The sequence below is a fragment of the Debaryomyces hansenii genome, assembly GCF_000006445.2.
Source record: "Debaryomyces hansenii CBS767 chromosome F complete sequence".
Taxonomy (NCBI): Eukaryota; Fungi; Ascomycota; class Pichiomycetes; order Serinales; family Debaryomycetaceae; genus Debaryomyces; species Debaryomyces hansenii.
This window is the reverse complement of record NC_006048.2, coordinates 1,360,860-1,373,247: the sequence shown is the minus strand read 5'-3', so window position 1 is coordinate 1,373,247 and position 12,388 is coordinate 1,360,860. Positions and strand designations below refer to the sequence as shown.

Genomic DNA, 12,388 nt, shown 5'->3' with positions numbered 1-12,388 from the left:
CACTTCAATTGACTATCCAGCAGCTCCATGTATAAGTTTACGAGGAGTTTTGGAAGTTTGTACCGTTAAATAGGTTCTAATTAATGATTATCACCTAACACTTCGAGTAATTCGGACACTTGTAGTAGTGCGAATAAATGTGTACTAAATCATCGGTGACCTGGAGGAAAGAACAGCAATTGCAGAGATCAAAGTCAACAATACCAAGAAATATGAAGCTGTTATTAGATATACCTTTAGAAATAGTCGATGATATACTATTTTTCTTGCCCCAGCAAGAGATAATTAACTTATCGCTAACAAACTTTCAGTTTTATCAGCCATGTATGAAAAAATTATATCAGAGGGTAACCATTAGAAAAGACCCAGTGCTTAAACAGAATAAGGATAATGTCCGAGGCATTGATTTCACTGATTCCACTCAAACCGTCATTTATGGGTTCAATAAGATTACGAAGGAGGAGAATCATTTCAAGCTCATCAATGCCCGCTTGCAATCATTAATCTCCTCGATTTCAATCAATACACAACTACTTGACTATATTGAAGAAATAACAATCTTCGATTCTTTTGATAAAACCATCAATGAAGCATTACTAAAGTTAATGAGTTCGCTAGAGAAGTCTGGTTTGAAAAGATTGATCATTACCAATCCCGCATTACGGAGACAGGTGAATCAAATCATATTGAAAGATGGATTTCAGAACCTTCAGTTGATAGCAATTGATGAAGTGAACCAATTAAACGGCATAACTAAGTTTCCTAATATTAGAGAGCTAATTGTATCATTCAAGGAGGATACTCAAGAAAATCGTCAATTAAGTGAGCTTAAGATAAATCAACAGTTGGTTAAAGGTCTAGAACAGCTCAAGTCAATAACTGTAACCACCGATAATAAGTCATACAGGCTTTTTATAAAAGTTTTGAATCATATTAATGACAAAATTGCATTTCAACTAAATTTACACACGTTTACGTTGAACTATTACCACGACGACCTATTACTTATCGAGAAATTTATTAAGAGTAATATTATAAATTGGAAATCAATTACATCCTTGCAATTAGCTATTGGATGTGACGACGTGAAATGTAATCAAGAATGTTTGTCGAGATTAACACTCCCGGTTTATTTGTTGCAAAAGATTGCCTTTGTCCAGAATACTGAAAAAATTATTGACACACATAAATTTAATGAAATATGGGACATTAAGGTCGTTGGTATGTTGCAAGAACTCGACACTAAAGTATTAAAGTATGTTTCTATTCGACACAGCCCATGTGAGAATGGAGTGTTTTTCGATGGAATGGAAGGAAATTATTTACAACGTGTAAAGCTATACACACATACTTTACCAACCGCAATTGAATCGAATAGAGCTATTTTAGTATTGCCTAACTTCATGAAAAGTTTGTCGTGCTACGAGCAAATGATGAATAATTTATTGTGGAATGGTTGCAAGTGTGATCATTGTACAATTTACTTGGGTGACTTGGACGAACACCTTATGTGCCACAAATATTATAACTTCAGACTACACCAATTCAAGGATATTATCAGTAGTAACCTATTTGTCACCATTAGCGAGTGGCTAAGCAGAAGACTCCATGGTACCGATGTTTTGAGTGACCTAGACTACTTAAAATATCCGTTCAACGATAATACGTGGAACTTCCACGACAACCTTTTCTCCATTCCCTTCAAATGCTTAAACCACAAGAACTATGAAGAGCACGAGTACGATGATGAGGATGAAGTGGATATTTTCCACGATGCGAAACCTGACTTTGAGCCGTGCAAATTCGATGAACATCTCTTCAGGCCCGTTGGAAAATGTATTTCTCACTTCATCAACGATCTCATTATTCAAATTGTTGATCTAAATAGAGGTAATGCAGAGGATATCGAACTCGACAAGTTTAATGATCTCAATGATGGAACTGGTATTGAGAAATTTAGAAAGATCATTTTCAATGGAGTTTGCTACAACTTAGACAAGGAATTGAATGGTACAAGTTACTTTCAAAATGTATATGATTAATTTTTTGAATCGGATATTCTACCAAAATCGTAAGCTTCTTCTTGGAGTTTCGTGCTTATATTGAGACGACAATACAAACAACAACAATCATAAAAGTATCAGCGCATGCTAATCGCAGGTAACATATTAATCTCATGTTACGAAATTTTCAATCGCACTTAACTCCGACTTACACTATTCACTTCGTATTCTGCATAATAAGGACTCCGGAACTACCCTATCCATGCACATATTTTGATCTTCGGTCCTTTAACGCTACGCTTATGCCTGAAAACTACTACGCACCTCGCTACTATTGATTGTCTTGCAGACTTTGAAACTCACTCTGAAAAGACATATTCCAGAACACATAAAAATTTTCATAGATCCTTCTAATATTATACAATGCATTGCCACATAATGCTATTCATAATCTTATTTTGTAGACTACAATTAACACCCGAATCATGCATAATAGATGATGAAATACCATAACCAAACAATCGGAACCAATTTCAGTGCACCAAATGACTTCGCGAATATATCCAGGGACTGCCAGGTGATTGCGTCAAACCCTGATCTGTCGGTGAATAGACGGCGAGTAGTGACCAGACAAAAAAAGCCCCTTCCCACTAATTCTTATACTCACTCGGCAATTTCTGGCCTATTTCTTTAGGAAATATACGAAAAAAAAAATCTCTTAGGGCTGTGTAAATTGTAATTTAGTGCATGTACATATTTGAGGATACAGCGATGGGCCCCTATTTCGGCATATGGCTAAAAATGTTCTGACTAATTCCAACGAATGGTCCATACCTACTGCACCAGAAGTCTAAAAGGTGTGTTTATAGATCTTAAATTTGCGATTCGATGAGATTCTTGATTCTCTATTCCGGAATCTCGAATGTTGTTTGTAAAATCCAACATTCCACTCCTTCTACCCAAATGATTCACATTGGAAGGACTTCTTGTCGGCGCTAGAACTTTTCCTCCGTAACGTTTAAGTTCGAAATCCCAAACCTTAATGGTGCAGTCTCAGTCTGATTACACACTAGAATTCTACTGATTATAAATATTACGTAAAGAAATAGGGACACATCATAGGCTCAGTGCTCAACAATAACGCACGAAGCGCTCGAATGATGGTAATCTGCAACAATTTACGGCAGGATCCATATTCAGCGCCCAGAGGTGACGACCTGTTGATATGGGGAACAGGGTTTTTAGCCGTGATACCGTTGGTATGCAGAAATCGATTTTACCGGACCGAACCAATTGTTCACCAAGGTTGGGACGGCATAAAAGATCATGCGGCATTGTCACTATCCCAAAGCAATTATTGGTCCACACGTATACGTAGATTACACAAGCTTCATACTGTGATGTGCATGAACGTAATTGGCTAAGATAAAGGGTCTCGATTGGCATACTGAGAAAGACTTCTCAAACAAATTAAGTGTTGTTACGGTGTGGAACGATGGGTCCATCGGAATTTTTTTTTAGCAATACGTATCATTACAGCGCAAGCATGTTTTCTAGCCAGCAACAAGATTGTGGGTGCTCATGCTATTGGCACTATGTCTACATGACCTATTGCTCTCAGGGTCGTCCAGCTGAAAAGCGGGAATACCTGTCAGCCCCCATCTCGCCCATCTACGCACTTTACGGATTCTATTGCACATGTATGTTGTTATTTTGTTATGTTGTTTGATCATTAATCGTACTATGTAGTTAGATTTTCTGCAGCTCCCCCCCCCCCTCCCTCTAGAACCTTTTTGTTCGTTTCTTGCCATTCTTGTGGGTTTTGTAATGCTGCATGCAATTGTCCTGCCGGGCGAATCTTGCATCGCAACTCGGCCATGGACAAAAATGTTTTCTCTCCCCGGTATGAATTCTATTGTGCCTTGCTAAATGTCCCGATGTGGTAAACGACCTCTGGCATACCTTACATGTATGTTTGCGTTTGTCTTTCATACGAGATTCTTTGAAAGAGTACGCGGACAGGGGAGGCGTCGGGATTTTAAATTGGTCGATAACCGTGGAATGCGTGTAGGGAGTGTTAGGGAGATCCTGCGCAGGCCCGGGTAGCGAAGGCGGTATAGGCGGTATTTGGCCGGTGTGGACCAAGTGCGCTGTCAGAGTGCTATTGGGCGGCGATTGCGCACCATGCACACTACCTATAGTCGGGTGTTGGATCGCACCACCAATAGTCAGGGCCACGCCGTTACCCATCGCACCAGAAAGTGGATGGGCATGAATGTTCGCAGGGGCCGGTAAAGCACCCTTAGAATATTGTGTGAAATCCGTGGGTAATGGAATGCTTGTTAAGAGCTCATTGAATGAAGGCAATGTTAGCTGGTACGGCTGCGGATGCCTTATATTCGTGTAGGGGTGGTCTCTATTAAGCATCGATGTGTAGGGCGTAGTCGAAGACAAAGAGAGGGACAGCTATGGAATAGTGGGCGACGTCCAATATATATAGTTTTTCAATGCACCCAAGATAAGGTGTAACGTTTATTAAAAATATGGGACCTATATACAGACCTACGTAGTGGACCCATCCTGTCAACAATGGAAGCATGAAAGGTAAGGTTGAACAATGCATTCGGTATGGCGGGTTTTTCTTCTCTTAGCATTTCGGTTATACTGCGGAGACCGAAAATCAATGGATATGCGCGTTGGGACAAAAACTGGATAATAGGCGTAGTGTGACTTAAATTCCATCGTACTTCGCCAATGATAGCCTGTACAGGGTTCAACAATGCATAGTTCCGAACTTTGCTATTATTTTCTAATTAGGCATATCGGTTTAGTTTCTTGTTTGGTTTCTGTTCGCAAGATACGACAAATAGTGAGCAAACGAAGGTAAATGGAGCATGGTGATCACCAAACACCGAGAAGACCCTCAGGGCTTATTCACTATTTTGGAATATGTAGAATTTGTGCATACTTAGGCTATTGTCCACAAAATTACATTCATGGCTTTGGAATGTCCAGTGGAATTAGACATGTATACCAGGCGCGGAGACGATAGCAACTAAAACGTTGGTCGTTCTGATAGTGGATGCCGTGTAATGGATGTGGGCTGAACTTATAGATATTTGGGAGAGTATCGTGTTGATATTGGGGTTTGGGTGTTCACGTGCAATATGGTGATCCTAATATCGATTCTCGGATGGGACATAGAAGTGAAAAATCGAAACATATAACGTGTACGATTCGACCAACACTTAGAGCACACAGAGATGATTAGAACCAGCATTCGTCGCTTGACTATAAGCAGAAATCACGATATCAAGCTTCCATTCGTGCCTTTGGTATCAGAGAACGGTTTCCCACAGGCAATTGGGAACACACCGCTTCTCAGGTTACCCAGGATCTCCGACAAGATCGGAAGAAATGTTTACGCCAAAGCTGAATTTATGAACCCAGGAGGATCAATTAAGGACAGGGCTGCATTGTATGTTATTAACGATGCTGAAGAGAAGGGTTTGATCAAACCTGGTGGAACCATTGTGGAAGGTACTGCTGGTAATACGGGGATCGGGTTGGCCCATGTATGCAGAGCTAAAGGCTATAAGTGTGTGATCTACATGCCGAACACCCAATCTAAGAATAAGATTGAAACTTTGAGGTTATTGGGGGCCACCGTACACCCAGTTCCAGCGGTTGCATTTGACAATCCAGAAAATTATAACCACCAGGCTAAGAGGTTCGCTGAATCTCAAGAAAATGCCGCCTGGACCAACCAATTCGATAATGTTGCCAACAGACAGGCACATATTGAAACAACTGGGCCAGAAATCTGGTCTCAATTGAACGGTAAAGTGGATGCTTTCACCTGTTCCACTGGTACAGGGGGGACTTTTGCTGGTGTAACCAGATATTTGAAGGAAATCTCCAACGGGGCAACCAAATGTGTCTTAGCTGATCCACCAGGATCCGTCTTGTATTCTTACATCAAGTCTAATGGAGAAACGATGGAAAGAGGTGGCTCTTCCTTCACTGAAGGTATTGGTCAAGGTAGAGTTACCGATAACTTGAAACAAGAAATCCCATTGGTAGACGATGCTTTAAAAATCACCGATGAGGAATCAATTGAAATGTTGTACCGTTTATTAGATGAAGAGGGATTATACATCGGTGGTACTGGTGCTTTGAACGTTGTCGCTGCTGTCAAAGTAGCCCAATCTTTACCAGAAGGCTCGAATGTCGTTACTTTGTTAGCTGATTCAGCTCACAAATATAGTGATCGTATCTTCTCTAAAAGCTGGTTACAATCAAAGGGTTTATTTGACGCTTTACCTTCTCATTTGAAGAAGTACGCTACCCTCGAATGATTGTATCTGATCTCCGCGAATCAGCTCGATGAAAGTGGTACCTAAGAAATAATCAAGAGTCATCAATTTCACCCGTATATATAAAAGTTTAACGTAAATATGCTACCATTGCAAGAATGGACTACAATTCCCCATTAATGACTCACTACTTATATTCTTGTCCATTATCATGACTCTACTTAGAGATTATGAAAATCACTCTGTCAAATTATTTGAATATCCAATTCCTTGCAATAACAAAACATGATAATACTGCGTCCCGTTTCCATAACCAAACACCAGTAATACCATATGTTCTCTTGTAGATAATTCATTTGTAGCCTTTAGTAGTCCGACCTTCTAGTCTTCTTGACAGCACAATAGATCGTGTGAGTGCGAAAAACAAAAATTTTTTTCAGTTTGAGTCTACACTGTTATATTATGATTCGAATCATACTTGCATGTCAAAGTAGCTATAGCATAGGATCGAATATAAATAGAATAGTCCCCATATACCACGAAATAATTCGTAGAGAAATATAACAGGTTACATTTACCAATATAGACTATAAGAACAAAAATACACATATATATATACGACTGAAAACTACAGTAAATGGATGAACAAATTCTGAAGGCAGTCGAAATTGCTCTAAGTGGTACCAGTGATTTAGTTTTAAAGAATCAAGCATTTGAATTCATTAATCAAATTAAATCAACCGAGGAGGGATATAAATCATGCTTAGATATTTTATTAAAATCCATCAACAGCAATTCGCCTTTAAACCAAGAATTCAAGTTTTTTATACTACAGGTGATTGATGAGAATATTACGAAATTGAATAATGAACAGTTATACGAATTAAACTCAGATTTGTTTCAGTACTTGAACTATGTAATTAATTCTAATATTAATGATCCAGTGTACTTGAAGAATAAGTTTGCAGGGATAATGGGTAATTTATTCTGTTTCACTTATTTGAGCATCAATCCAACTTTTTTGAAGGATTTGCTAGCGCTTATTGCAGACAATAACCTAATTGCTATCGACATATACAGTAGAATTATAATTGCTGTGCATACGGAGATTAGTGACAAATTCATTTCTAGGTCAAGAGAAGTTCAAGACAGAAATAACCTATTAAAGGACCAGATTCGTACAAATGACATGAATTTGTTAGTAGACAACTGGCAAAAGATTTTAAGAAACCCAGAATTAATACAGCATAACAATGAAGTTTTAAATAATTTCTTGAAGATCATTGGATACTATATTAACTGGATGGAGATTACCTTATTCATCTCTAACGATTTCATTAACATTATATTCCAATATCTTAATAAACCAGACCAAAGAAATGAAACATGTTTGACTTTGATTGAGGTTATTTCCAAGAAAATGAAGCCTTTGAATAAATTGGAATTGATTTCTTTGTTGAATTTGACTTCAATCATTAATTCAATTAATAATGATGATGACTTAGAATTTATGGAAAATATTGCTAAATTATCCAATCAAGTAGGTCTAGAATTAGTCATTGTTTTAGAATCTTCCGAATTAGAATTATTTGATTCTATTAATCAACAGTTTTTAAACTTATGGCCCTCAATCTTCAAATTCTTGTCTCATGAATACGACGATATTTCCCAGCAAATTTTCCCTTTCATTCAGCAATATTTGTTGACCTGCAAGAAGTTTAATCAATTAGCATCTATTGAATTGTTATCATCATTATTAAATAAAATTATCTTAAAAATGAAATTCGACGATGATGATGATGGCACTGATGATGAATCAACCGAACAATTTAATGAAGTCAGATTAAAGCTAAAGACATTCCAGGATACCATTGCTATTTTAAAGCCAGAATTATTTTTGGAGGCTATACCAATAGTTATTAATGAATCTATTTTTGCTAACGTTAGTGACTTTGATAAGGTAAACTGGAGAAACTTGGAACTAGGCTTATTTGAATTAAATACATTTACAGAATCATTAAGGAACAATTTGATTAACTTACCGAAGCAAGAGATAGGTAATTCGAAGCCTTACGTTTTGGTTCAAGAGTTCTTAATTAAATTAATTAATTCAGACGTAGTATTAAAAGTTGACCATCCAAAAATTCAGTTGGGATTTTTTGAACTAATAGTTCGTCACTATAACTTTTTAAATACTAATATCAATAACCAAGAAGTTATCCTAAGAATTTTGGAATTGTTTTCTTCACCATTAGGCTTATTCAACAACTCCGAGAAAGTGAGATTAAGAACGTGGTATTTATTTTTTAGATTTGTCAAGTTAACCAAGCCAACATTAAACAACTCATCTTTCATTGAGAACTTGTTCATTAAATTACAGCCATTGCTTGTCATAAAGGCAGAGTTACCTACAAAGGATGAGGATAACGACACCGTTGAAAATGGTAATTTCAATAACCAATTGAACCTTTTTGAAAGTATTGGATTATTGATTTCTTTGCTATCTGTGGATATTTCGTTAAAGGTAAGAATGATTGATTTGATCTTTCAGCCATTGTTCAATGACCTAGAAAATTGTATTTCGAACAAGGATAAGGTTAATCAACAACTAATTGCATTGCAAGCCCATCATTCACTCATGGCGATTGGTACGTTTGCTAGGGGTTATGATTATGATTATAATAATAAGTATTCAGCAGAAATTGTCGGTAAAATTAATAATGCATCCCAAGTTGTTCTAATTACATTGGAAAATTTTGCAAAATTTGAAATCATAAGAGATGCAGCTAGATTCTCATTTGCTAGATTTATTCCAATCTTAAACGAGGAAATCAACAATCATTTAAGCAAGTTAGTTTCTATCATCTTAGCTGCTAATAATTTGAAAATTTCAGAGCTAACCAACTTTTTGAACTTCTTAGGTCAAATTGTTCATAACTTTCAAAGCAATGATAATATTTATAAGTTACTAAACGATTTATTATCTCCTTTGTTGGACAAAATATTTTCGTTATTAAAGTATAATGGCGAAAATAATGAATACGAATCCATGCCTGATATAATCAGAGATAAGGAGTCGTTGAAAAAGTCATATATGAATTTTATTAGTGCTATTATCACTAATCATTCATCTAGTTTGTTGATCACGGAAACTAACAAACAAAAATTTCCAATCATATTGGAGAGTTTCTTTGTATACGCTTATAATACATCTGAACCCACAGTCTCAAAATTGGCCATAACTCAACTTATTAATGTTGTTTCAGTTATGGGCGGTCATGGTGGTAAAATTAATGATCCTCAAGATAAGTATGGCGAAAGTCTTCCCCCGCTAGAAGGAGTCGATGAATACTTGATGAATAAGGCGGTCCAGTTATCTTTTGAATTGCCATTCCAGAAACTGGAATTTGATTTGAAGGATGCACAGTACAGGCTTGTGGGACAAGAAATTGCATCTTTGTTAAAAACCTACCAAGAAAAGAGAGGTGATGAATATCTTACGTTCCTTTCGAATTACTTGACTAATATGGGCCTTTCACTGGAATTAATGACGGATTTCTGTACTAATCTAGTTAAAGTGGACCAAAGAGCTTTCAAGAAATATTTCATTACCTTTGTTACTGAATTGAAAGGGAAATAAATAATAGACGTATACAATTCATAAAATCGCTTTTAATGATAATTGAAGGTGCTTTCATTGCATATAACAGTTGTAAGTTTATCTGTTTGTTTATTTGTTGGAAGATTAATATTATACAGTTGAAACATGGTATATAGCATTCTAACATTAGATATATATCAGTCTATCTATATCTATCTATGTACATACTGATATAAAATCCTAATAGATTTTGGTACAAAATACTGAAAATGTAAAACGTGATTTTTTGTGCACTTAGTGAAATTTTTTTTGTTAAGATGAGCAGACATAAATATTTACTGCAATCAGATCATTTCAGTTTATCATGAGTAATTCGAACACGATGTCTAAGAATAGGAATGGAGATGAAGTTCTGATCCCTCCTAAGGACGAAGAAGAAATATTGTTAGAAAAGTTGGTGTTTGGAGATTTACAGGGCTTTGAAACTAATTTAAAAAAACTTGATAATTTGTATGATTATTCTTCTGATGAGCAAGATGAGGGCAGTAACGATTCAGATGAATCATCTGACGACGAGAATGATTTAGAAGATGTGCAAGATGATCAATTGTTTTATATTGATGATGGAACTAATGAAGCACAAGGAGATAAAGATGCGATGGATATCGACGAAGATTCACAATCAGACGATGAGATAGATGACGAAGAAGACGATAATGATTCGGAAATTGCATGGGAAGATAGTGATGACGAAAGATTAAATATCTCATTACTTTCTTCTGATAAAATGAAAAAATTAAGAAAAGTTGAAACAGATTCAACTATAAATGGTAAATCGTATATAACAAGATTGAGATCACAATTTGAAAAGATTTACCCAAAACCTGAATGGGTCGATAAATTACAACAGGAAGAGAATGATATGGAAGATGAGGATTCAGATGCAGAAGTCATCGGTAACGAGGATGAGGAAATAACAGAGGCTTCGAATAACGATAATAATGCTGTCTTAAAGCTCTTATCATCCACACAGCAATTTATTATTACAAAGCAATTAAAATTAATATCACCAAACAAGATCTCTATTACAAGACTTAAAGATGCTAACCATTCGAAACTTTCCAAAGCAGCTATCCAATCATTATCTTTCCATCACTCCCATCCGTTATTATTGACCGGTGGTTTTGATAGAACATTACGTATTTACCATATCGATGGTAAGACTAACAACGTGGTAACTACATTACATTTGCGTAATTCACCAATTTCATCTTGTTATTTTTCACCATTTCCATCGAAAGATAATAAAAATTTAATCTTCGCTGGTGGCAGAAGACGTTACATGAACAAATGGGATCTTAACACAGGTGAAGTCGAAAAGATTTCCCGTATGTATGGTCATGAGCAATTTCAAAGATCAATGGAATACTTTAAGATTTCCTCGAAAGGTACATATATCGGACTTACTGGTAGCAGTGGTTGGTGTAATATATTAAATGGTTTGACTGGTCAATGGATTAAGGGCTTCAAGATTGAGGGAACCATCGTGGACTTTGAATTTGCTAATGATGAAAGCTTCATAATTGTCATTAATTCGGCTGGTGAAGTCTGGGAATTTGAGTTGTCCAATGATAATGCATCGAAAAACGAATCAAAGAAAGAACCAACGCATCATAATAAAATTATAAGAAGATGGCAAGATGATAGTGGTACTGGTATAACAAAGATTAAACTCGGTGGCCCTAAAAATCGTTGGTTGGCAATTGGTACTAATAATGGTATTGTCAATGTATACGACCGTAATTCCTTGACCGATGGAAGACATCCAAAACCCATTAAAACTGTCGAAAACTTGGTTACATCTATTTCTTCCTTAAATTTTACACCAGATGGCCAAATATTGTGTATCGCTTCGAGAGCTAAGAAAGATGCCTTGAGATTAGTCCACTTGCCGTCTTGTTCGGTGTATTCCAACTGGCCCACCAGTGGTACTCCTTTAGGTAGAGTTACCTCGGTCACCTTTTCTCCAAATAATGAGATGTTGGCTATTGGTAACGAAGGTGGTAAAGTTACATTATGGAGAATTAATCATTATTAGGCTTTTACGTAATTTTTTGTAAATTAATTAATTTAATAGAACACTCTGCATTCAAACAAAATTTCTAAAACGCACAAAATTAAGTAACAATTTGAATTGTAGCAAGCATTCCCAGCTATAAAACTACTCAGTGATTGATCTACCTCAGCAGTATTCAGCTTTTTTTGCAAAATATCACTATTTTGCAGCAATTACAAGGTACAAAAGTCTATATTCTTTTCAAACTCATATACTAATTTCATACACAATCTAATACCGCATGACCGTATCATCCCTGATTAGGCTATTCTTGTATTATCTTGAAGAGAAGGCTTCTTTTACATAGACAGTCAACGAAGTACTGGGTATTGATATATACTTATTATCACGT

The 12,388-nt window shown here is 36.3% G+C and overlaps 6 protein-coding genes across 6 annotated transcripts; 4 read left to right on the top strand and 2 right to left on the bottom strand. All coding sequences in view use genetic code 12, as the record gives it.

The window, feature by feature from the left end:
• Positions 1-137: 137 nt before the first annotated feature.
• DEHA2F16280g (DEHA2F16280p) lies at positions 138-2,042 on the top strand (the record flags this gene model as incomplete). The annotated part of the gene is made up of 1 exon (XM_461066.2): positions 138-2,042. The coding sequence occupies one exon, from the start codon at positions 138-140 to the stop codon at positions 2,040-2,042; it is 1,905 nt and encodes a 634-aa protein (XP_461066.2).
• A 1,743-nt stretch (positions 2,043-3,785) lies between these two features.
• Positions 3,786-4,430, bottom strand: DEHA2F16258g (DEHA2F16258p; the record flags this gene model as incomplete). The annotated part of the gene is made up of 1 exon (XM_461065.1): positions 3,786-4,430. The coding sequence occupies one exon, from the start codon at positions 4,428-4,430 to the stop codon at positions 3,786-3,788; it is 645 nt and encodes a 214-aa protein (XP_461065.2).
• Positions 4,431-5,266: 836 nt separating this feature from the next.
• DEHA2F16236g (DEHA2F16236p) lies at positions 5,267-6,361 on the top strand (the record flags this gene model as incomplete). Its single annotated transcript, XM_461064.1, has 1 exon — positions 5,267-6,361. One exon carries the CDS (start codon positions 5,267-5,269, stop codon positions 6,359-6,361), a length of 1,095 nt encoding a protein of 364 aa, XP_461064.1.
• A 195-nt stretch (positions 6,362-6,556) lies between these two features.
• On the bottom strand, positions 6,557-6,652 carry DEHA2F16214g (DEHA2F16214p; the record flags this gene model as incomplete). The annotated part of the gene is made up of 1 exon (XM_002770787.1): positions 6,557-6,652. The coding sequence occupies one exon, from the start codon at positions 6,650-6,652 to the stop codon at positions 6,557-6,559; it is 96 nt and encodes a 31-aa protein (XP_002770833.1).
• A 304-nt stretch (positions 6,653-6,956) lies between these two features.
• On the top strand, positions 6,957-9,959 carry DEHA2F16192g (DEHA2F16192p; the record flags this gene model as incomplete). Its single annotated transcript, XM_461063.1, has 1 exon — positions 6,957-9,959. The coding sequence occupies one exon, from the start codon at positions 6,957-6,959 to the stop codon at positions 9,957-9,959; it is 3,003 nt and encodes a 1,000-aa protein (XP_461063.2).
• Positions 9,960-10,302: 343 nt separating this feature from the next.
• DEHA2F16170g (DEHA2F16170p) lies at positions 10,303-12,018 on the top strand (the record flags this gene model as incomplete). The annotated part of the gene is made up of 1 exon (XM_461062.1): positions 10,303-12,018. One exon carries the CDS (start codon positions 10,303-10,305, stop codon positions 12,016-12,018), a length of 1,716 nt encoding a protein of 571 aa, XP_461062.2.
• Positions 12,019-12,388: the final 370 nt, after the last annotated feature.